The sequence below is a fragment of the Narcine bancroftii genome, chromosome 7 (assembly GCF_036971445.1).
Source record: "Narcine bancroftii isolate sNarBan1 chromosome 7, sNarBan1.hap1, whole genome shotgun sequence".
Classification (NCBI taxonomy): Eukaryota; Metazoa; Chordata; class Chondrichthyes; order Torpediniformes; family Narcinidae; genus Narcine; species Narcine bancroftii.
This window is the reverse complement of record NC_091475.1, coordinates 28,854,184-28,880,204: the sequence shown is the minus strand read 5'-3', so window position 1 is coordinate 28,880,204 and position 26,021 is coordinate 28,854,184. Positions and strand designations below refer to the sequence as shown.

Below are 26,021 nucleotides of genomic sequence, written 5' to 3'. Positions count from 1 at the left end.
CTATGGTGTGATAAGTTCTTGTTTCCTTTATGCCAAAATAGGTTGAAGTGAAGTTTTGAAATGAATAGTTTCAAATGTGGATTGGTACCTTGAATGGTTTTACAAACTAGTTGGTTAAACTGTTCCCATTGCATGTTATTTTCTCTCCTGCAATAGAATGTTCCAAAATAAACTTTTTTTCTCATTCAACTGGTGTAAAGGATGGATCATTCATTTTGTAGAAGATTGAAGATAGAGGAACTAAAAATTAGAGGACATAAATATGATAAAGAACGGAGTAAAGTCATTGTAATTCAACTGAGAACAACGTTCTGTCACATGAAAGAAATATTGAAAGTACTCAAATTGGTGCTATTTTAATAGGAAGGAGGATGCTCATGTGAGAATAAATACTGGTTTTGAAACCTGAGGTAAATAGCTTGTTTGATGTAATATGCAAGAACAATGACAACATAGTGGCTGATTCCAGCTGTACAAGGTCACCTGCTACAAAATGTGCTACACAAGCCTGTATTTTATGTCTATTATTGGAATGCTGCCATAGCTGAAGGCCAAGTCTTATTTAAGATGTTTATTGGAGGTTCGGCAGACTTTTGTGTTTTACTTCTTATTGAAGACATCTTTGTGAATCTCCATCTTTGGTAAAAGTATGCCTTTTTTTTTCAAGATGAGCAAAGGTACCAAAGAACTCAAGTAAAAGTTTATATTCTGCCCATCGTCTTTCCCTTAACTGGTTCCATCTACTCTTTGCCTACTCTCCCTTCTGCCTATGCTTTCAGCCCTGATGCAGGATCTTGAGCTGAAGCATTGACCATCCCTTTGCCTCCATAGATGCTGCTTGACCCTGCTGAGATCTTCAGTTTGTTTTGTTTCGAGAAATATTCAACTGCTTTAGTGTAAAACTTCATTGGTTCCAAACAGTGCCCTCATCAACATCCGGGGGTGACTGTTTTTGTCTGAGTAGCCAGGGTTGACAGGCTATTAGGTTTAGAAAAGAACATGGCAATATCAGATTTTGTCTATCAATATGCGCGGTGACAGTTTCAAAGTCACAAGATGATTTTTAACTACATAATCTCTTCCTTATCTAAATAGTGCAGTTCTGCTGAGCTGTGGACGAGCCCTTTTCATCATTACATTTGCTTGTTACTTGTTTTAATTATTTTGATGAAAGTTCTACATTAAATCATGATATAAAGAAAATGTGCATTTTGACTTTCATTTTTAGAACTATGTTACGCCAACTTGATGGAGTTAAGAGGGAACAATTGAAATATGGGATCCTGAGGGGGACCGTTTTCACCCAGAGAGAGTAATTGGAATGCACTGCCTGAAAGAGTAGTGGAAGCTGAGTCGCAAACGAGCACTTAAATTACTTGGCATCTGAGGCAATGGCCGAGTGCTGGTTGATGGGATATATATGGGTGCCTATTGGTTAATGTGGATGTGGCTGGGTGCTTCTAAACTATATGACTCCATTGTGGAATTGTATGTGAATTGAAGCATCAGATTATATGCCAGTGTGTCTTTAAGCATATTTTGAAATACGATTTGGGAAAGAATATAGAGCAACTTGTTTGAAAGAAATTTCATCATAAATTTCAATCAGAGGGGCATGGCAAGATGGCGTAAGGATCAGACGTGCCTTCCAGTCCTCTCCTGACTCTATCTTATTGTTTTGTCTAGAAATGCCTGTTAAAATTCTTTAAAAGTTTAGATAAGTTCAGTGCTGTTAATTTAACTTATGATGGTACAATTGGTGGAAAAGAGCAACAAAAAAACGACAACAGATCATCAAAAAACTACATTTTCCAAAAGTTCAAGTTTTGGAGCCTACCTACAGGAAAGACACAGGGACTCAGCGGGAAATGGATCCCAGGAGAGAGGTACAGTGTTCGGATGAAGAGCTCTATGTTACATCGGTAGAGCCCCCTAAAGAGGGCGCCAAACAGCCTTTAGAACAAAGAGTTACTCAAAGGCATTTGTCAACTGTAGAGGTGGTGCTGCAAACTGCATCTCTTGAGATAGAAGAACTTATACAACTTGATGTACTGGGAGAACTTAATACATTATGGACTGGGGAAAACGCCGGCCAGCGTCCTCCAGTCACTGCTGGAGAGGCTGTGGCTGGGGTTTCCACACGCAGTCATACTACAAGGAAGGCAACCAGAATGAAGGAAGGAACAGAAGATCCTTTGGTTATGCAGAAGAAGCAGGAATCTGTTGAGCCAAAATCTCTTCCAATTGAAAAGATTTTTGTGAATCTTGAATCTAAATTATCTTATACAATGCAGGGATTATCCAAGATTATGACTGAACTTGGTACTAGGTTTAATACTCTGGTGAAAATACATTCTCAACAGATGGCTGAGTTTGGAGTTTTTAAGCTTGAAGTGAGAGATAAATTTAATTCGTGTGAAGAAGATATAGACGAAATACGGGATCAAGTTTTTGATGTGATCAAAATGGTCGAAGACTTACAAACTCAAAATAAAAATTTGGTGAAAAAGATTGATTATTTGGAAAACCAATACAGATGGAACAATATAAAGATTATTGGTTTGCCGGAAGGTATGGAGGGACCAGACCCAAGAAAATTTTTTACTGAATGGATTCTGCAAGTGCTGGGTCAAGAACATTTCCCGGAAGGTATAATACTGTAACGTGCTCACAGAGCCTTGCGTAGAAGACCTATTTCAGGTCAAAGTCCAAGACCTGTTTTGGTTCATTGCTTGAATTATTACGACAGAGAAATAATTTTACGAGTGGCTATTAGAAATGCACAACAGAGAAAATCACCCTTGATGATTCAAAATAATCGAGTTTTCTTCTATGCGGATTTGAGTCAAGAAGTTATGTTCCAACGACAGGAATTCAATCCTGCTAAAGAGTTGTTGTGGAAGAGAGGTTACAAGGCAACCCTTAGATATCCACCTGTTTTGAAGGTTTTTCAAGATGGTTGCCAACCAAAGTTCTTTGATTCTCCAAAGGAAGCTATAGCATTTGCTCAAGAGCTGCCAATTACTCAGTTTCAACAGAGACATAGTCCGCCGCGATCTCTAAGGAGAAGATGGAAGAAAAGAGCCGTGCTCCAAGAAGGAATGGTTGTAATGGTGACTCGGCAGTTGGAGCTGATTAAAAGTAGAGTTGTCCCTTTTTTTTTCTAATTTTTTTTTTAAAAAAGGGATATTAAATAATGATGATGGTAGTTTAAGATGAAGTGAGAGTTGGGGGAGAGAACTGGATAGGCACTATTTCCTGAAAGTCATCCGCTACGTGTGAGTTATCTCACACCCATTTTTTTTTGGGAGTTACCGCATTGCGCGGTTTAGATGGGAGGGGGTATTTTTAACCTCCTACCCGTTTTTTCCCCCTTTTTTTTGTATTATTAGATTAAAGAGTGAAGGGTTTTTTTGTTTGTTTATAAAAAAAAGGCATAAGAAAGTATTTGATTGTTTAAAAAACTAAAAATTGATGTGGTTTTTTTTGTAAAGTTTATTCAGTAGATAAGGAATATTTGAAATTTAAATGTGAATGGGATGGATAATTTTTTTTATATTTTTTCTTTAACTTTGAGATGAAAGGAGTGGTAATTCTGGTGTATATTATTTTGCTATTTTAGTTATAGAACGAAGGGAATAATGGTGAAAGTTATAAATTGAATTGTACAATTCTTAATGAGGCTTGAATTTTGTTTGTGGTTTATTCTCCATTTGTTGAAGATATAGATTTCGTTGTAGATGTGTTTTTATTATTTGGATATCTGAATTTTAACGTAATGATTGGGGATATTTAAATGTGGTATTGGAGCTTTTATTGGATAACTATTCAAGAGTAAAAGGGAAAAATGGTGGAAGAGTACTAAAATTGAATTGTACAATGCTTAAAGAGGTTTGAATTTTGTTTTAAGATGGTGGTTTATGTGACTAATATGATGATAGATGTGAAGTTAGTTGATATTTGGTGAAGGATTCTCTATAGAGAAAGTTTTTTTTTCATCTTTTTTTTCATGCTACAATTTTTTTAAAGAATTGATTATTGTTTAAGAATTTTTGATAGATAATGTTACTAACTTTACTAATTTTTTATATTAAGTTTGAGTTAAATATATGTTTCATCTTAACTCCATTTGTTAAATATATGCATTTAAGTTTGATTTAAATATGTTTTTTAAGTCTGATATTTTAGTATTAATTACTTTTCTTTTTGTTAGTATTTTAATCAGTTATGTTTTTGGTTTTTTTTGTAAGTGGGTTTTTTTTCTCACATATATTATTAACTTTATTAATTCTTCACTCTTTATTTTGGGGGAAAGGGGGGGTTGGACTAATTTGAGTTGGGTTATTAATGTGTAATAATTATTGGGGAGTGTATAGTTTATTTAGATTACTGATACTGTATTGTAATTTTATTATTTTATTCTTAATTTTTTTTAATGTAATCCTATATGTTATTCATGTTATAAAATCTTAAATAAAGTTTAAAAAAAAATAATAAATTTCAATCAGATGGAGGCTCACCATAGCTATTTACATACAACATCAAACTCTATAGTACGGGAACAGACCCGCTAATCCACAATGTCTCCACTGAACATGATGCCAATTTAAACAGGAGGATTTATTTTAATTTGGTATGTTCAGGCCAGACTTTGGCTGAAGAGCCTGATCTCATGTTATACTGCTCCATTCTCTATATATGGCCATGACATGTATCTGTAATTGAAAGCTATGATGCATTTTCTCTTTCAAAGGTTGTTTTCTTTAAATGAGATTTCAAAATCATCAATTGGCACATGAAGGTTTAAATTACAATGGGTTCTGCAGGCAACGGAAATGTAATTTGCTTTCTTTTGCACCACCTCCTGGCAATGTGTGACAACTGCACAACTTGTGTGGGGTTTCAAACCAAAACCTTACAATTTGCAAGGTAAACAACACCTTTCTGCTTGATTATAGTATATTTGAAAAAAGATAAAAAATCTACATGAACAAAGAAAATTGGATTTTAAAGCAATCCTTCGGTAGTGCCACACCTAATGCTCTAAAAAGATTTAGAGCAAAATGTTTTTCTATTCTTTAACTGTAACTTTGTTTGATCAAAAGGCATATTTATCTTTGACAAAAATGCATTAGTTAATTGTACTTACGCCTAACTAGTACCATGTTGTACATATGGAGCAGCTGGTTAAATGCCATATCCATGTAATTTGTTCATAATGGAGCTGTCCACCTTTGCCTTTTTTCACAAAGTGATCATAGAAAGAATTGTTGGAACTCTGAGAGAACCTGTTTAAATCATATCTTTGCTCGTTCTTTGTAGAGCAATCTAATGAGATAGAGTCAATGAGTAGTGAATTTGGGAATGAGTTCTCACTGAGTGAATTTCTCTGATGTGAAAATAATGCATATTTAACCTGATAAAGGCATCTATGTTTGCCTTGTATGAATAAAATCTGAGGATCTGGAGTCTGGGAACATAACAACAATATCAAGGAAGAGAAATGGAGCTTTCATGTGATGAGAAAAATATTTTGTTTACCTGTGTTAATAATTGCACGTTGCACTAAAACCCAAAGAGTACAAGGATAAAATTCCTATAAATGGCTCTGCATACTTTATAGTATTAGCAGATTCACTATTTCAGAGGTTAATGAGTATTCAAATCTTGTCATGAAAGTTGGCAAGTTTGGTTGTTATGTGTTGTTTGTTTTTCTGACCAATAAGTTTATTGGATTGCTGTAAAAACACAATTGGTTTGGGATGGACTCCTGCCCTCCTTAATTGGTCTCACCTATGTGACTGCATGTTTGCATTAATTGGATTTATTCTTAACTGAAATGGCTTAACAGTCTTTTGCAGCAACTTACCACCATGTTAAGCATTAATAAGGACCTAAGCATTAAATACATTGGTAGCAACACACATATACTGTGAATGTTGAGTTGCCTTTGTTGTGTTTAGATAATGAGATACCAGTTGTGCATGGGGTCTTTTTTTCTTCAATTGAAAGATTCTGGAAGGTGTAGACAAATTTCAATTAATTTGGACAACACCTGTGCTTGATGCAAACCACAATGTCATTTGACCCAGAGCAATTTATCTTGGGACTGGCCTGAGGACAGGATCATATGAATTCTTGATATTTGAACAATAATTTTATAAGCATCTTGTCTTAAGGATTATTAGCCTGCACCCAAGTACTTGGGGAGAATTAAGAATTGTACAGTTCCAATACAAATGTTGGGAAATTATGTGACATTACAGCCTTCCTTGCTCATACTAATGAGATGGCCACAATCTGACAGGTATAGAGATCATTAAGGATTTGATTGTTGAGATGATGAGTGGAGGTTCCCATGATGCAATCCCAAGTACAACATGGAGAACTGACTCTGCAAAGACACTTCCATTCATATATCAAGAAATTCCTACGGTCCTGATCTTGTGACATTTCTTCAGAACAGGTCACAAGGTTTTCTAATAAAGGATACTCCTTTTGGATGAGGCAATACAAGTCATTGGTTGAGTAAAAGTGCATCATCATATGAACGTGGAAGTGGCAGCCGTTCCTTAATATGAGGGTTTTTTTTTTAAAGTCGGCAAGGAACAGCTATTTCAATGGAGTGAAACACAAATGTCTGCAGATGCTGTGACACTGTGAGACCAGCTGAGTTCCTCCAGGATTTCTGAGTTTTTAAAGTTATTTCAATGATTTTCTTGTTTGAGTTGTTGATTTGTTTGTTTGCTTGCTCAGCATGTGTTTTAAACTATTTTTGGGTAAGGAGCTTTTGAGAACATATCTGATGAGCTCCAGAGAGGTGAGGTGACCAGAATAAATGGGAAAGATTCCAGACTAGGTGAAGCTGGGTTCTATTGTCCATGTATCAAATGTAGAAAAGTTTAGCAAAAGAAATGTCAGATAAATCTCCATTCAATGTCCCAACTTTCATGTTCTTGAATAGCGGAGAGAATATCTGAACAATTTTACCTGCAGCAGTAGCAGCAATTTTGTCCATCTTTGTTTATGGGTCTGAAGATCCCATGTCTTTAAGATTCATGGAGCAGTAGATGAGCTGTGCAATGAGGTTTATAAAAGGGTACTGCTTTACTTTGCACCTTTGCTCTAGGTACAAATGGTGTCCTACTCTTTCGAGAGATTTAGATTGAAGGTCCACTTGGCATAAAATTTAGACCCACTCAACTGCAGCTGTTTCAGAACCACTCCTAGCCAGATTGTTTGTTGCTCACTTTGTGTCTGACTTAACTATCATGGTTGTGTAACAGGGACACACTCATGTATGGTGAAGCTGGACACCTTGACAGGCAAGAACAAAGAAATGGAGATAGTCTGACCTAATCTGAGCCCAAATGTTTTATCACAGTGTATACACAACACCCAACAAATGATGAACCCTGTTAGGTAGCCAGTTTCAATTGAGAGTTGCAGAATAGAAACCAAATTACTATTTGGGACAGGAACTCCAAGCAAGTTCCTTCTTGAGTAGTATGCCTTTGATTTTTTTTTAAAGAACAAATGCCTAAACCTCAGGAACCTTATCTTTTTTTGTGTTTCCCTTAATGTCCATAGTTCTTCATGTGCATTGGAGGCCACTGGAATTTCAGCTTCTCTTGTGGAAACTGAAATTGATTGGATTGTTTTACAATGTTTTTGTTCCACTTTAAGCACTTCACAAGTGTCACAGAATTGTACAGAAGCAGGCCCTTTAGCCCACTCTGTCTATGCTGACCATCAGGCCTATCTGCATTCATCATAATTGCCTGCATTAATTCTATATGCCTCTACACCTTGTTCATGTACCAATCTAAATGCTTCTAAAATGTTTTTGCTTCCACCACCACCTCTGATGTGAAAAATATATCCATGAGATCATGTACATTAATTGTTTGCAGGTGTAGTGGGTTATCAAGAAGGGACTCATACACTCTTTCCTGGAAAAGAGAAGGTTGGCATATGAGGAGAGATTGAGTAGCCTGGGACTATCCTCATGGGAATTTAGAAGGGTGGATCTGATAGAAACAATGAAGGGAATAGATGAGATAGAAGCAGCGAGTTGTTTATTTTGGAAGATGAGACTACAACTAGGAGATATAGCCTCAGGACTTGGGATGGGTGGTTTTAAAATAGCTGAGGAGGAACTGCTGATAAAGTATAGAATTTATGGAATTTTCTGCCCATTGAAGCAGTGGAGGTTAGGCTATCTCATTAAGTCGATTTAAGGCACAGATGGATTTTGCACTGTAGGTAATTAAGGGTTCAACAGGTAAAGAAGTGGAGCTGAGACCACGGCAAAATTGACCGTGGTCATATTGAGAAGTGGAGCAGGCTCGATGGGCCATATGGCCTATTCTTGCACCTAATTCTTGTGTTCATATCATCTTTAAACCACCTCCATCTCAGCTTAAGCCTCTGCCTTCAATTTTACACATACCTACCATGGGAAACATTGGTTTTCCCCCCTATTTATGCGCCTCATACTTTTGTATTTTTTATCTATTTATTTTCTGCAATTTTTTTGCCAGTTGCTTGAGGTTGCTTGTCATCTTGTCTCTTAGACTCCTCTGCTCCAAGGAAAGCAGACCAAGCCTATCCCATCTCACTTTGTAACTCCTTAATCTAGGCAGCATCCTTGCAAATTTTTTTTTAAACAGCCACAGAGTTGGATTTATTGGATTGAAAAGATCTAAATTTGGGATATTGCAGGTCACACTTTTGAAGATGATACTTTCAAATTAGGATATTAGAATAAGTTAAGTGTCGTCTATACCCTGTTTCCTGTTCCTCATTGTTCTGTTTACCGTTCCTCATTGCCTCCATTCCCCATTCCTCGTTGTCCCCTGTGCCCCATTCCTCATTGCCCTGTTCCCCATTCCTTGTTGCCCCATGCCCTGTTCCTCGTTAACCCGTTCCCCTCCTGTGCCCCGTCTTTTCAGAACATTCTGAGGCTTCCTTATATACTTCCTGTTGTGTAGAAATCACAACTGCACATAATACTTCAAGTGCAGCATTTTGTCCAGCTGTAACATGCATCCTAACTCTTGTATCCAATGCCCTAGCCAATGAAGACAAGCATGCCATATATCACCTTTGCTACTCTGCTCACCTGTGCTGATATTTTCAAGGGCCTAGGTACTTGTATCCAAAGGTTTCTCTGTTCAATATCATTACACAGGGTTTTGTGATTCACTGTTTATGTCCTGCCTTGGTTTAACTTCCCAAAATGCATCACCTCTGATTCTATTTCCTATCAAAAATAGATTTTGAAAAATGTTAGAATATTATACCCAGCATCATCATTCAGTGACTTAAACTTTGCAGGGATCTCAAACAAAATGTTGTACAGAAATCTCACGCTAAAAACTTCATTGTATGATGGAATGATCAGCATAACACTATTAGTGCCAGAGACCTAGGTTCAAATCTGGCGCTGTCTCTAAAGAGTTATTAACGTTCTCTCCATGTCTGTGTGGGTTTCTTCCAGGTGCTCTGTTTCGTCCTACCCTTAAAGACTGTATGGGTTTTGTAGATTAATTTTGGTACTTAGGTGTCATGAACCCTTGGGCAGTCCATGTTGTCTGTCAAAAAATTAAATTATGCACAAGTTCAAGGTTGGTCGCTGTTGAAATAAAATCAGTATTACAAGCCATAGTACACACAAGGAATTAATAGCTTTTATCATACTTGCATTCTGGGTATCTGTATTCAAAATGAGGATCACAAGGGCGCAATGATTTTAACAGTTCCATAAGCGAACTAGCTGCCTCGAGGATAACCTTCATGGAAAGCATCTCATTTCCACAGAGGCTCAGAAAACGGTCTATTTGGTCCTGCAGAGTTGGAGAAAAGCTAAATTTGCCTGTCACCAGGAGAGGGAGGAGGTCCCTGCACACCTGAATGAAACTTTGTGCCTCACTGATGTTCCTGCAAGGTGCAAAATCCGTTTTACAGTCTGAAGTCAAACAGGAGAAGACGTCTTTTTTTTCATGGACGAATTCTTTATCTGCAGGAAAATAAAATAACATGTAAACATGATTTGTTTTTGTGCACGCTTATTCATGTACAAAGCTGGATGGACAACTTCGTTCAAACTTACCAAATGGATGTTTAAATTGTTTTAATTGTAAAAATTTAGACATACAGCAATAGGTAGAGCCTGTGCTCCAAATTACACATAATTGACCTGTAACCCCAGTACATTTTGAATGGGGGGGGGGGGGGAGAGGAACTGGATCAATCACATGCAGACATGGGGAGAGTGTACAAACACTTTTTAGACAGCATGGGATCTGAACCCAGGTCCTGGTCACTTGCTAACTGCTATGCTAATCATGCCACTTACTACATGAATGAGAGAAGAGCTTTGAAAGTACCAGCAACCAATTCAAGAATTGAGTATTTAATTTCAATAATACATTGGCAGTGATCAGAAGTGAGGGAAATTTTAGGGATGAATTGATGTGTGTCTTTTTTTCCTGTGGAAATCCCAAGGAAAACTATTGAAAAGTTTCCACATCTTCATTGAAGGTAATGGCCCTCCCCTTACCTGACATTAAATGTCAGCTTTATAATGTCTAGAAAAGTGTATAGTAGAATAAAGAGTTGTATTTTGTCATAGGTTGCAAAGGAGACTTTTTACAACCTTTGGATTCCCAAATCAACTTACCTTGATTGATTGTATAGTCAGATCACCTGGTACTAGCACTTCATTTGCAGACAGCCCATCCCACGATAATTGACCAGTCAGTAGGTTTTTATGCTGCTGATTGAGGAAAAACTGACAATAACTACCCTAACCCTGTTCAGAATTCTGGCATCAGGGTTCATCTTCATAACTCGTCCCCAGTTATGCTCGAGAATGCAGTGAGCAGCTTTAAACCACTGCAGAACTGCTGGGGAAGCTTTTTCAATGGCAGAAAATTCCAAGATTTAGGCATGGCAATGATGAGGGGTGTTGATTTATTTCCAAGTCAGAACAGTCCACAATCTGGAGATGAACTGGTAAGCTTGTGGTGTTACCAAGCACCTGCTGTCTTTTTTTTCTGGTGAGTGACGTTGGAAGTGCACCTATCCAGGTAAGTCCATCAAATTTCTGATTTGTGCCATCTGGATGTGAAAAATACTTTGTGTTTCAGACAATGAATCATTCCCCTCCAGGGAAGTTTTTGTCTCTTTTAGAATTTTGGTGACTTCTTTAATGTCTCAAAAGCATTGAATATTTTTTTAAAGAATTAAGGAGATAAATAATTTTAAGTAATTGATTGTGGGGAGAGGTTGCTCTTTTGACTTCTCAGGTTATGACCTCAAACTCTGAGGTCAATAATTGCTGTGGATCTCACAATTTCTTGCTGGGAGAATTTGTGAGAGGCAAGTCGACATTTTTTCATTGAGATTAGCAACAATCTACAATGTTCACCATTGAGAACAATGTCCATTACAATGTGATTCATCTGAACCAATATGGTTTCTGGGAGAGAAGTCCCTTTTAAGGATGTAACTAATACAATGTGTAAGAAGATCAGTGGACCTTGTAGAACTACATTTTTAGGGATTTGAATGAGCTTTATGGTTTTAATATTCCTTCACTGCATAGGTACATTAAACAAAAAAATTGTGCCTCATTTTCCAGAGTGGGATTTCACTCTATACCACAACATTCTGACTTGGGTTTGAGAACTATTTGAAATCAGGTGAGTAAATACTCCAGCGTAAAAACACATTGCTGGAGAAATGCAGCAGGTCAATATATATATATATATATATATATATATACATCTATATAGCAAAGATAAAGGTACAGAACCAATGTTTTGAGCCTGAGCCCTTCAAGGTATGAGCAAAATATAGGCAGAGGTCTGAATAAAATGGTGGGGAGGGGGGATTGGTGGAGGGGCAGGGGAAGGTACACAGGCCTGCAAGCAAGAGGTGGATGAGGGGAGGGCAAAATAGCAAACAAGGGAAGGGAAAAGGTTCTATGAATGGAGAGGAAAGGAGATAGAGGGATGGGGAAGAGAGGGAGAATGGGGAGTGGTTCAGCAGAAACCAGAGAAGTAGATGCTAATGCCATCCAGATGGAGAGTGCCCTGACAGAATATGGTGTTACACCTCCAATTTATGTGTGGCCTTGGAGTAAATACTCCACCTCATCTGATGTCACCTTCCAATCTAATTACTGTTTCGGAGAGCATACACAGGAACAAATCCCCTCAAACATTTTTTGAATTAGGTCTTAAATATAAAGTGGAAATCAGGGTTCCAATGTGCTCCATGGAATGTGCATTTGTTGAATATTGCTGTTTTTAGTTTTAAATTGTACTTCATATATATATATATATATCCATAAATGGTTTGGATTAAAATATTGATGAAAGTATGTTCAGATTAAAATATGGTTAATGTGCACAGAATGTATTAAAAAGTGAAGAGATATAAATCTTAAATATTGTAATGCAAATTGTCCTCTTCTAACATGAGAAAGGTTGTTTGATGTGGTGAGCATTTTTAAAAAAATTCTTGCCTTACAATATCTCAAAGGAGAAATTTTCATGGATGTAAAGTTGTGTTTAAACAAATATGGGTCTATTAAAAAGAAAGATGAGGAAGCCAATTAACTGTGGACCAGTTTTGCAACAGCCCTGTCAGGCAATGAGTGATTTTAAAAAGAACTTGTTGAAGCGTGTGGGAAAAAAAAATCAAAATACAGCAGCAATGTGCAATTATGTGGAAACTTGGTCAATGAAAAGGGTTTAAAATTTTCTTTAAAGGAAGCAGAAGAGATAGAGGTTTGGAGAAATAATTCTGGGCTATAGAGTTTTGGCAGCTTGAAATATGGTGAGCAACTAAAATTTGGGAGACAAGAGGCCAGAATTTGAGAATGCAGGTAACATGGAGCATTGGAAGAGATTAAAGTAATAGGAAGGATGAGGACAATGAAGGATATGGATTTTTACATGTTTTTTTCAAATTAGTTTCTTCAGAGCTCAGCGTGCACATGGGGAAGATGTGAACATGGCTTAGTGTTAGACGGACTTGGTGGACGGTAGTGTCAACTGGCAGCAGTAGAGTTTTGGATTACTTTTAATTAAATGTACTAGACATGGATGATGGGAGGTGGATTAGGAGAGCATTAGATAATGCTAGTCTAATGAATGAATTGTATTTGAAGTTCCACAGATCATTTGATATGGTGCTACATTGAATGATATTGCAAAGATTAAAGGTCATGGTATTAAAGGTAATATGGTAGCATGGCAAAAAGATTAGGTAACTTATAGTTAAATAAAATAGAAGTTTTCAAGTCTGTCATCTTAACTAATGGGTTATTTAGGGACAGGTTCAGTGACTTGTTGATTTAGATGGAGGGGCTGAATATAATGCAATTAAGTTTGCTGGTATCTACAGAGGGCCTGTGGCTGAGGCTGAATTATGAGAATGATATAAAGCACCTGTCAAGGTGATGTAGTTAAGTTAGTTGGCAAGAAAATATTATCAAGAGAAGAAATGTGATGTTTTCCAGTATGGAAGGAAAAATAGATAGGAGTTGGTAGCCCAGAAATGAATGGAGTAGCAGCAGTGTTTTGTGTGCAAAATAAAGTTACTGAACATAGACTGTGATTACAGGCAGATTATCATAACATAGCACAATAACTAAAGCAGGTACACTGAGGATGCTTACCTTCCAACTTGTCGATGATGCCTATTGTGCTGGTGTCTGTAATGTAAAGTCGTCCATCCTCAAAGGTGCCAAACATGTCGCCATGGATACTGGTGTAGTACATGAAATAATCCAAGTCATTGTTTCCCAGCAAATGAGTAATATGTAGAAGCTGAAATGCAACATCTGCAGTGACTTCAGGGGATGCATTGTAAAACTCTTTGATGGACTTTGCCCATGGAGTCACAATTACTCGACCACAAGAGCCAAAGTATCGTAGAAATGGCCATCCTTCTATCCCTGGAAAGAGCTGAAAACACCCATTTGTCAGTTTTATAGGACAGTATAGTACTTTTCAGCTGAAAAATTATTAACCTTTGCATTACAAACTAGGCTTAGTAATTATTTTAAGGCCAAGAAAACCAACAACTGCACTGCTGCAAGAACATTTGATGTGCGTAAGAAGTTGGATAGAGATTGGAGGAAGGAAGAAGAGACTTTAAGAAACAACAAAAAGGCAACATTCGATGAGAAAAGGAATCACTCATTGGCCAGAGTTGGAAAATCACATTGCAGAATGGGTACATGAACAGAGGCAAGATTATTACCTAGTCATCCGAAATAAAATAAGAACATTTACTCTGCAGTGGGCCAAGTCGCACCCAGACCTTAGTGATGATTTGGAGGCTACAGTCGGCTGGTGCAATCGTTTCATGAACTGGAAACATCTGGTATTACACCAAAAAACAAAAATTGCACTGAAACGACCAAAAGATGTTGATCATAAACTTGTAATTTTTCACCAGTTTATTATACAGAATTGGTAGAAACACCAGTTTGCATTGGGAAATATCAGAAACATGGACGAAACGCCCATGAATTTCAACATGATAGGCAATAGAACAGTGGAATGGAAAGGTGTTAAACCAGATGTACAGGCCTTGAAAGGACCAGGTTTACCATGGTGTTATCATGCATGGTGGGTGGGACAAAGTTAAGACCCATGGTAATCTTCAAACACAAAATTAAACTGAAAATTAAAATCTTTGCAGGTATTTTTGTACATTTTCATGAAAAACGATGGAGGGATGAAAATGGTGTAGAAGTATGGATAGACAACGTGTGGAACGGACAGTTTAGGCAAAGAACAGAGTTTGCTGGTCTGAGATATGTTTCGTAGCCACTTAACTGAGAAAACTAAAAGTAGATTAGCACTAAATGATACTTGGCAGTTATCCCAGGTGGTTTAACAACTATATTGCAACCACTCGATGTCTGCTTGAACAAGCCATTCAAGACCATGTGCGCAAGGAATGGAATACATAGATGTCAAGTGCAGAAAAGTAGTTTACAAAAGGCGGGGCAATGTGTGCTGCTTCACTTGATACGAGGTAACTTTGTGCTCAAGGCATGGGACAAAGTTAAAGTAGAGACTGTGATAAAATCATTTAAAAAATGCAGTATCTCTTGTGCAATTGATGGCACGGAAGGTGATTTATTGTGGGACACTGACGATGAAGATACAGACTGGGACCAATAAGATGACTGTTTAAACAGTGAGAGTACAGATGTGCAGCTGCCATCTTGCCTCAGATGATGAAAGCAAGAGTGATTTTTGAAGGGTTCCAAATGTGTTGTTTTCAGATAATGATAGCGATTTTGAAGGGTGCTAATTGTGTTGTTGTTTTCAATACAAATCTCAATGAAAATCTGTCACAGTCCAGTTTTTTTTTGTGGTTTTTCAAGAGTTGACTTGTATGCCGGATCAGCACAGATTGGATTTTGAGCTGAATTAAGGTCTAAAAAGTATATCCAGCGTACAAGTTGACCCCCATTTAAAAAAATTTTTTGGGATTTCACAACTTAACTTGTACGCTGAAATATATGGTACATTTGTTCAAGAGGGGAAGATCTCACATTTTTCCATTCCATTCACCGTGTCCTTGTTCAGTGAGTGAAGCCTCTCCAAATTATCCTCATAGCTCACACCCTGCTACCTATCTTGGTACCATCACTAAACTTCTGTTTATTATAATTAATTTATTTGTCAAAATCTGAACACCATTCCCTGCATCTCCCCACCAGTCACAGATCCACAACATGAAACTGTCATTCATTTGGTTTTTCTGCTGTTTTGTGGTAAAGGTTTACTGTGGCCACATGATGTACATGATCCTGCCACCAACCAGAGCTTCACAATTTTGGCTTCTGGCAGTGTCCTCACCAATGATCTGGAATCGAAAAGTCTGCACTTAACAGCATAGACCTGTGGTTGTGTGGCTTGGTGAAGGCATAAATTTTGGTTTATCAATTTTGACTACTCTTTCACCCTTTTTAATGCAGAAAATTGCTTTTCCTATAAAAATGAATAATTTTACACATCCCCACCTCAAGTCATAGAGCTGCCTCCTCTGTGGGGTTCTACTGCCCAGCCATTACATTGACAGCTTGGTATTTGGACAGTGTGTAGAAGGGGCCAGTAATTTTTTTTCACTAATATAAACATCCCCTTTCTGAGGAGAATCCTGGGGGAAGACCCAGCAGGGAAGATGACCAGAGCAGTGAAGGGACTCGGAGGCCGAAGGACTCACAGGCTTCAGGCTGTCGTAGACTGACATGTGCAAACCAGGTATTTGGATTGGGATTTGTGAAGTGCTGATGGTGAGAAGAGCTCCTGAAAAGCCTCTGGCATCAGCAGCTTCCTCAATCGTATTGAAGATTCAGAATTAAGACATAGGGTTTACAGAGGTTGTAGGAGTACAGGATGTAAAACCATGAACACTTGGTACAGGAAGAAAATCCATGGATACATTGTCATTTTGTGGCCGCCTGCCCATATATGATTTGTGTAGGGCCGGTCACTGCTAGTGTCTCACTTGGGAGTCCAATGTACTTGTGCAGGCTGACAAGGCAAGAGCAAGAATAGCATCACGGTCATGTGTGGGAAGCAGTGAGTGGGGTAGTGCAGGAGCGCGTTGAACAGAGAATGAGGCTTTAATGCAAACATGCTGAATAAAGAAGACACACGTGGCTTGCAGTGAAATGTATAATTTTCTACAGTATCTCTGAAGGGACTCATTTGCTTTTCTTCCCCTTATTCATGGGGATGCTGGGCTGGTGTCAGCATTTCTATGCTTTTATGGACAGCATGTTAACAAATTTTATGTATTAATGTATATGGCCGACATGGAATTTTGGACCTTGAATCATGCAAATCAAGAAGTGCCTCTGTAATTTTATACTCTATCAGCCCCAGTTTCCTTTGCCAAAGGGAGAACAAACCAAGCTTATTCAATCTTTCTCCATAGCCTAAGTCCTCCAATCCAAGAAAAATCCTGGTGAATCTCTTTCCAACACAACCATATTCTTTCTATAATGCAGTAAGAAGAACTGCCACAGTGGTTGATTCCTCAAAAAAAAATCAATCAAATTATTGACAAGATTTTCCCCACAAAAAGTCATGTTGACTATCCCTGATTAGCCCCTTAAAATTTTCTTCAATGATTTCCCTTCCACTGACATGGCTCGTCAGCCTGTAGTTATCTGGCTTATAAAAGAATTACATTAGTTATCCTTCAATCTTCTTTGTTAGCAGAGGTGAGATGCCAGATGCTAAAAGTCCATGTCAAGCCTTTAGCTATCCCTCCCCATCCTTTGTTTGCCATAGCATCCTGTAATAGATCTCATCGTAAAATAGCAATTTATCAACCCTTGTGTGTCCTGTAACATCTGACATATTTTTCCTACTGATTTCTATGTATCCCTCCTTGAACTCCTCACTTTTTACTCCCTTCTCCTTGGTGAATGTATAAAGTAAACCCCACTTGGAGAGAAACTGTGGGAGTGAATTGTATTTGAACCAAACTATACCTGTAGGACAATAGGATGGGTGTTGACAGACAGCGTATAGAGCAGGCGCAGTTTGTCCCGATCAGTGAAATGTCGCATCAGGACACTTCCTGAATCCCTTACTTCAGCATAACGTCGGACAATTCGGTCCAGCAGTCGTTGGGATGGACATCTCAGCAAGGGACTAGGGAGGCTCTGTGGTACAAAAAAAAAGGAGTTGATTAAAATCTATGTGGAGCCGCAAAAGAGCTTGCATGAACAGCATGAAGGAAGGCAACAATACAGGTGATGAATAAATGTGCTCATTGGCACTTCAGTTTTGTAACTTCAAACATTTTATATTTGTACTGTAAAGATGATTTCTGGTAAACTCTGCAATTCTGACATTGAGCAATTTTGTTTTGTTTTTGACTTCACTATCTCCATATTGGCAAAAAATACGTTTGATTTAACTGCATGATAGAAGAACAATGGGCAAGGCTTTCTGTATCATGTGCTCAATGTAGTCAAGAAAAATTCTGTGGAATATTTTCAATAAGGTTTCATTATTCTGCTGGCTTATCAAGCAGGACATCAGATGGTATTGATAGCCTCGATAGGTCTGAAGGTCTAACTAAAAAGGCAGTGGTGTAGAATGGTGGAACTTCAGGAATTATAATATCATCAAACATTTTGTATTACAACAGAATGATGATCATAAAGGAAAGGCTTTTAAAGCTAAAAGCACACAAAAAATGACAGTAAAGTTGATTGTCAGCAGTTAACGTGATAATGAGTGGGTCTTTTGAAGATGGGAGGAAACTAGGCCCTGCTCTCAAATATCGATCTCACTGCTACCATGTTGCTTTTGATTTAACTCTGATTTTGGATTTGAATAAAGTGGCAAGGCCCTTTTGCTTCCAGCAAGAGTTTCAGATGATTTGATGTAAAATTTGAAATAAGCTGGTACATGAAGCAATTGAATTCTTGAAAGAAACACTATACCTAAATGTCAATGTTTTGATGTAAATAAGGCAGAAGAAACTTGAAAAAATTTGACATTATTGCATGAGTAAATTTCAGTTCAAATCAGCTATTATTTAACTTTATATTTAAATTATCCACATTACTCTTTCAAAAGAATATTAGACCTTGGTTCTCAGAACTTCCATGTTATGTCACGTTCAACATCCAGAGCTGTCTGTATGGGGCATTTTTTTTCCCCTGTGATGCCTTTGGTAGTTGGCTGCCTCCCAGCTTCAAAAGGCATGCTCATTATCAAGTTAACTTGTGCCATAAATTTCCAATAATCAATGTGACTGATTGGAGAATTGGGGAGGTGTTAATGGGCATGTGGGAGGGAATAGACTGCAGGGAAATAAATGGGGAAATGGGGTTCATGAGATTACTGAGAGAACCAGCATAGGCTCAATGGGCCAAATGGCCTTATCCTAAATAACAAAGAAATGTGAAATGATGTGCAGATACAGCATACAGAGAACTATAATATAAAGTGGGCTGGATGTCTGCTGCAAAGACAAATATAACATATAAGTTTAATGAGAAATCCCCTCAATGACTTTCTCCAGTGTGAACATGTGCTGCGGTCATATGGACTTGAATGAATTGTGCTTCTGTTTCTATGTCCAGTGTTGCCATATTCACTTCCCTGCAATGGGCCTAGAAGGAAGATGAGGTGCTGTTCCTCAAGCTCCTGTTGAACATTGTTGGAGCAATGTAGGAGGCCCAAAGGAAAAGTGGGTAGAGAATTAACAGGGTCACGTTTGCAGACTCGATCCGTATTTAGTTTTCTGCTGTAGATAAAATCAAATTGTGAACACCAAATGCAAAAGATTAAATTAGGAAAAGATCATAAATTGAAGTCTGCATATATTTCAGCTCTTGGGACTAGATTTGAATTTAACAATTTCAGATAACCAATACTTTTCTATCTCTGAGTGTCTTTCAGTCTTTGTTCACAGATGTAACCCTCCCTTCCTGTTTCAGTGGGATTGATTAAATTTTGTTTCCTATGCTTTAATCACTATTTTTAAATTATTGACCGTTTCAGCTTATGCCCTGTCTCAGACGTTCCTTCTGTTCTTACCTTGACTTCTCTCTGAAAATACCTTGCTTCTTTTCTTTTTCAGTTCTAATGAAGGATCCGACCACACCTGAAATGTCAGTTCTTTTTCTCTCTCCTTGGTTTGCTGCTTTACCTGATGAATGTTTCTAGCATTCCCACTATTTTTGATTTCTATCATTTCCAGATTTTGTTTTGATCTTTCTGATATTGTTTATTTGCTGCAATTTGCTTGCATTGCATCTTGAGTTGTTCATGCTATTAAGTACATGTATTTAATACATTTTCTCAACTTTGTTATGGTCTGGTTCTGATTGGCTAGTGACGGGGGGGGGGGGGGGGTTGGGTGGGTGATTGTTTTTCTTTCTGCAGATGTGAAATTATATAGATGTTTATCTCAACTTCATGACTTAAATCCAGTGAGATCCTCCATACATTACAATTCAAAAACCTACCTGAACTAGATCAGCAGTCAGCCGATCAGATGAGAGCCATTTCTGGAAACGTTCTGTGGCTCGAAGGACATTTTCAATGCTGCATGCAACTTTTTTTGCTGCTGACATGCAGATCTTTTGATCAGAAAGTTCATTCTGATGCTTGTTTTGTAATCGGGAAATGATGACTGGCTTCCAGGTTTCAGCATCAACGCTGTAATTGGCAATGTAGGTCTTTCTGTGACTGGGGGGGAGTCTTAAATCTGCCGATAGCCAGTTCTCGAATCTGGAAAACAATATAATGTGGAGACATAAGATCCAGGAAAATAATTCCTGTGCATCTTGCAGAAATGTGATTCTTTAACCTTTCACTGTTTGTATCTACCCAAAGTGATGTGCAATTTATCAATGTGCCTCGCTCAGAGCTAACCAATTTTTAAATTCCTTAATCCTGGTTGATTAGCTGAGGGAAAGGTTGAGGACTAGGCGTGGTTGGATTAGCTATTATCCATTATTGGTCCTTTGACTCCCATAGCTGTTTGTCTGCCTCTAATGTATCTATTCTGAAGATATCCTTTCCATCTCAGTGCCTTTACGATATTGTCCTTTTTTCCTTAATCATGATTACTTGATAGCATCATTACCTTGTGAGATATCTGAGGAGATTCGGTACGCCACTGAAGACTCTCATAAACTTCTACAGGTGTACGGTAGAGAGCATTCTGACTGGCTCCATCACTGTCTGGTATGGAGATGCTAACTCTCAGGACAAGAATAAACTCCAGAGGGGTCTTAACTCAGTATCACAGGCACCAGACTTCCCTCAATTGAGGAAATTTACATGAGGCAGTGTCTTTAAAAAAAAAAAGTGGCCTCTTCTCAAAGACCCCCCACCACCCAGGCCATACCCTCTTCACTCTGCTACCATCAGGGAAAAAGGAACCTAAAGACAAGCCCTCAGCGGCACAAGGACGGCTTCTTCCCCGTTGCCATCAGATTCCTGAAAATTCAATGAACCAAAGACACTGCCTTACTTTTCATGCACTGTTATTTTCATTTTTTATTGTGATTTTAAGATGTTTTATTGCATGAATGTTTACATTATGATGCTGCTACAAAACTTCGAATTTCATGACTTGTTCATGACAATAAATTCTGATTCTGACTTCTCTACTATAGTTTACAAGGTGCTCGGTCTCCTCTACTTCCTGAACTCTGCTCTCCTCTTAACCAGAACAAGGTCCTCTTTTATTTCCACCCTGCCAGGCGTCACATTCAATGAATCCCCTGCTGCAATTTGACCACCACCTGCAGGATGGTGTAGCAAGCACCTCTTTCCTTCCCTTCCACTCCCCATTCAGCATTCCAAAGGAACCATTGCCCCCATGACTCCCTGGTTCACTATTTCACACTTAGCAGGGATTCTGCTTCTCATTTTCATGAAACAGCAAACATGTGGCATCTTGCCCTTTTACTTTCCATTATCCTAGGGTGGGTTAGCAAACACCAGAGGACATCTGAACAAATCGAAGGAAGGAAAGTTTAGTGGTGACATCAGGGTTAAGTTTTTTTTAATACAGAGAGTTGTGAGTGCCTGGAATCCATTGCCAGGGGTGCTGGTGGAGATTGGAACAATAGGGGCATTTAAGAGACTCTTGGACAGACGCATGGATGAAAGAAAAATCCATGGTAGGGAGGGTTTAGTTTTTTTTTAATAGCAATATATATGGGTTGGTGCAACATTGTGGGCCAAAGGACCTGTACTGTGCTGTAATGTTCTATCCAGAGACTCACACATCTTTCCAGATGAAGCATCAACTCACTTGCACTTCCAGTGTACTCTATGCAGCGTTCATAATGTGGTGGTGTCTACATTGTACATTGTGGTGGATTTGATTTTCCAATGCCGAGCATCTGGTTACCTGTCATTTTAATTTTCCATCCCACTCTCTCTAAGGGAAAACTTTTTGGCCTCTGTCATTATTCCAAAATGTTCAAAGAAATACGTCTTGTGTTCAGTCTGGGGGCATGCGACTCCCCCTTGCAACTAGATATTAAATAAAACAATTTCGGGCAGCAGCTTCTTTTCTCTTCACAGATTGAGACTCTATGTACCACCCGCTGAGCACTTTCAGTATGTTTACTTTTGTCTGAATTACACATGAGTTTGTCCCTTCGATTGGGGTGTGGAAAGTTTTATACCATATTCAAATCAGTAGGATTGTTGATGCCAGATATTTTAGTCAATTTGTCATTGTACTTTTTGTCAACAAAACTTCTCAACATCCTTAGCTCATGATGAAGATGTAGGTGATGGTGATTGATACAAAACAGAGGGAAGACATCAATGGTACCATAGGCTCTATCTTTCTTTTTCCCTTTTTTTACCATTAGCACAAAGCTTCTCTTTGCCTGCCTTCTCCTTGTCATTTAAAAATACCGCTCATTGTATGTCTATACCATGTATCAATTATTTTCGGAAGTTGACAAGGAAGGAACTTTTTTTTTGAAGTGAGCTACAATGGCGAGAAGTGGTCTGGGTGTTAAATCATGTTATGCCATGGCCATTTTGTTCCAATGTAAAATTGTTGGTTCACTGTAACCCTGAAGATCAATTTCACGCTGAGATTCTAACTTTGACTAACTGTTATTAGATTTGCAGCATTAATTTTATGTTTCGCCTGCAAGTAATGATCTGCTGAGGATGAACTAAATACTGCCAATGGAATGTCTAGTTTGTTTATTTCAAATGTGGCCAGAAACAACAGAAATAATGGCCTACACAGAAATGAGGCATACTATAGGTGGGGAGAAAAATAGAAATGATTAGATTATTATTTTGTGGATTTTCCCTGTACATCAGCCGATAGGTTCCTCTTCATATTATTTCCAAAATTTAAGAAAGAATCGAGCAGTAAATTGATAAGCAAGTAGAGTCATTTTATGTGCCATTTATTTCTTTCTTTTTCAATCTTTTTATTATTATTATAATTTATAAACACATACAGTTCAAAGAGATATAAAAAATACATAGTAAGTAATGAATTAATACAGAGATATTAAACAATAATATTACAGAATAAAAATATATCATAAAAAAAAATTTTTTGATCAGTTTAGGGTATGAACTATCTCTAAAAAAAAGATATAATTAATAACAATATATGAAAAAAGAGAAAAAAAAACCCAAAAAAGAAGAAAAAACAAATCTGAATTAAAAAAAACTTTAAAAAAAACCTACAGATATAGCTAAACCACGCCTATCACTCCGATCTCATCTTACAGCCCAATTATCATACATAATCATAAAAAGAAAACAGAGCCAGATCAACTGACCACAAATGAAAATATTGAATAAATGGTCACCAGGTTAACTCAAACTTAGAAGGGGATTCATAGACAGAGTTTCTAATTTTCTCTAAATTTAAACATAGTATAGTTTGGGTAAACCATTGGAAAACAGTGGGAGGATTTACCTCTTTCCAATTTAATAGTATAGATCTTCTAGCCATTAGTGTAAGAAAAGCAATCATACGATCCGCAGGAAGAGATAAATAAGTCAAATCTATCATAGGTAATCCAAAAATTGCAGTAATGGGATGTGGTTGTAAATCAATATTCAAAACAGTAGATATAATGCATTTATTTCTGTTGGTCTCTTATTTCAAGGAGATTACTTATTGCTTCCAAAATGTTTGATTTTTAGGTGGAACATTCAGCTAGAAACAATGAATTTACAAATGCCAAAATCGTCTGCAGTTCTGTGGAAAAGAGTTAAATTGTCCTGAATCATTTCAATATGCTCCTACACCCAGCCTAGCCATGACTAACCCATACCAATATCCGAATGTTTCCTTTCAGAGTGAAAATAAATGAGAAAAATCAAAATTAAGATTATTTAATGTAAATTTGTCTTTTCAATATGTTTGGGTCTTTATACCTGATGGAATTTACAGTTTGAAACTAATGTTCTTAGTTACAAATGAACGCAAATCTCACCTGATTTCATCTTTGAAGAATTTTCTGCACAGTGACGTTCCGATACAAGCGTCGCATTTATCCAAACCCAGAAAGTTCTTGCCAAAGTTGTAGACATCTTTCAGCTTTCTTACATTATTCATATCTTTGGCTCTTGTTTTTAAGTTTGTTTTCCAGGAGGCCAGAAACATTAACAAACAAATTGTACAACTCCACATATCTGCCCAGCCCTCCACAGCGGGGGTGCAGCAAGAATTACATGTAAATTGTTAATGGATTTATTTTCAGGTGGTGGTGAAAGCTGAAGTGACGTCGCTGTCATTTCTGTGTAGATTGTTCTGAGGGGAAATGTGGGGCATGCTGATAATGAGGTTGCTATGGTCATACTTCCTCATGCTCTTCCGTCCAGGAATGCGATCAGGTTCAACATCTGTTTGTTTCCTTTCAGTGTAGAACAATACTTCACATTTCTTGTATGTTGTGGAATAGATAATGGTTGGAGATCCTGGGCTTTTTAAAAAATCCACTAGTTAATTGGAAGCTTTATCGGCGGTATGTCTTTATATAAAATAGAACCTTTCTTACTGTGATTGATCAAGGAAATATCATATTTGAAGTTCAGCTCTCTACTGAATATCATAAACTTTAAGATTCAAAGGGGTTGCCAATTAAAAGAAAACATGTACAGGAGTGACCCCAGAATTACCCCAAAATTTAATTTACCAAATATTATTCATCTTTGTGGAACTTGTGTTAATATATTTAAAAAAAAAAGTAAAACACAAAAACCTGCAGACACCGTGATTGCTGGAGAAACTCAGCAGGTCAAACAGTGTCCTTTAGAGAGCAAAGATAACAATACAAAACCGACATTTTGGGCTTGAGCCCTTTTCTTGCCCACGCTGACTAAAAGGCCCCAACTGCCTGTGTTTGCCCTTATCCCTCCAAACCTATCGCGTTCATGTATATGTCCAAATGTTTCTTAAACATCTTCTCAATTCTGTGTCTAAAAATTAAGCAACAATACAAATTTTTTAACTCTGGATATATTTAGTTTTAATTGGAAACCTACTTTCGGATGCAGAAAGATTTTTTTAAATGACATTCATGAATGCTTTAAAGTGCTTGCATTGAATAATAGGTCTGTTTTTTCTGACTATTTGATCTGTAAACACATTTCTGACAATATTTTGGCTCTTTATTTTTTTTTTTAAAAACAAGTTTCTTTAGGAATAATTAATATATTACACTGCTTGCCAGGAAGTCCTGGTATTGTGAAGGTTTAGATTGTTTTCACTGAAATTGACATACTAAAGGAAATTAACAAAATCCTTCCAACACTCTGAAGCCGAACAAAGACTGGTTTCATCTTGCATCATACTCTATGATATGAGGAGTTGTTTATGTTTGCTGGGTCAACATTGCTGAATGTGGCAAAGTCTTAGTTACGTTATTTGAATACATTCCTTCCACGGTGGGTCCAGAAGAGAGAATGATTTCCTTCCATTGCATGGTATAGAAAATGCTCTGCCACACCAACCTGTTGCCCTTCAGAGTGCAAAAGCTGATCTGTGCCATCTGATGGCAGTAAAGTCAGTATTTCTATGGTGCTACAGCTGGCAATAAGAGGTTGGTCCACTCCATGTATTGTGACCAGTCTAAAATACTCAAGGAGCTGCAGTGCCTTATAGGTGGTGGATATGGATTTAATTCAACTAATCAAGGAGGGCACTCCAGTACTGAATGTTTTCCACCACCCATATCTTCTTCAAATATTTTTATTGAGTTTAATTAGAAAAATACACACATATAGATCCAATAGAAAAGAGAGATAATTTGTACATTTCAAATTAACTTTGAAATTGTGTGCTCCCTTCCCAATCAAACCCGTTATCTCAAAATATTAAAAAGAAAAAAAGAAAAAGAAAAACGCCTCCCCAATTCAAACCCATCCCTCTAAACAAGGCAAACTTGCAAATCTAATACAGATAGGAAATGAAGGAGAACATTGGGAGAACAGACAGTG

The 26,021-nt window shown here is 37.6% G+C and overlaps 1 protein-coding gene across 1 annotated transcript; it reads right to left on the bottom strand.

The window, feature by feature from the left end:
• Nucleotides 1-9,619: 9,619 nt before the first annotated feature.
• Nucleotides 9,620-24,654, bottom strand: dipk2b (divergent protein kinase domain 2B). The gene is made up of 5 exons (XM_069889287.1): nt 24,017-24,654; nt 20,039-20,303; nt 17,543-17,716; nt 13,694-13,982; nt 9,620-10,021 (listed from the first exon to the last, which is right to left on the bottom strand). The coding sequence occupies exons 1-5, from the start codon at nt 24,211-24,213 to the stop codon at nt 9,684-9,686; spliced, it is 1,263 nt and encodes a 420-aa protein (XP_069745388.1). The 5' UTR covers nt 24,214-24,654; the 3' UTR covers nt 9,620-9,683.
• Between the last annotated feature and the right edge of the window lie 1,367 nt (nt 24,655-26,021).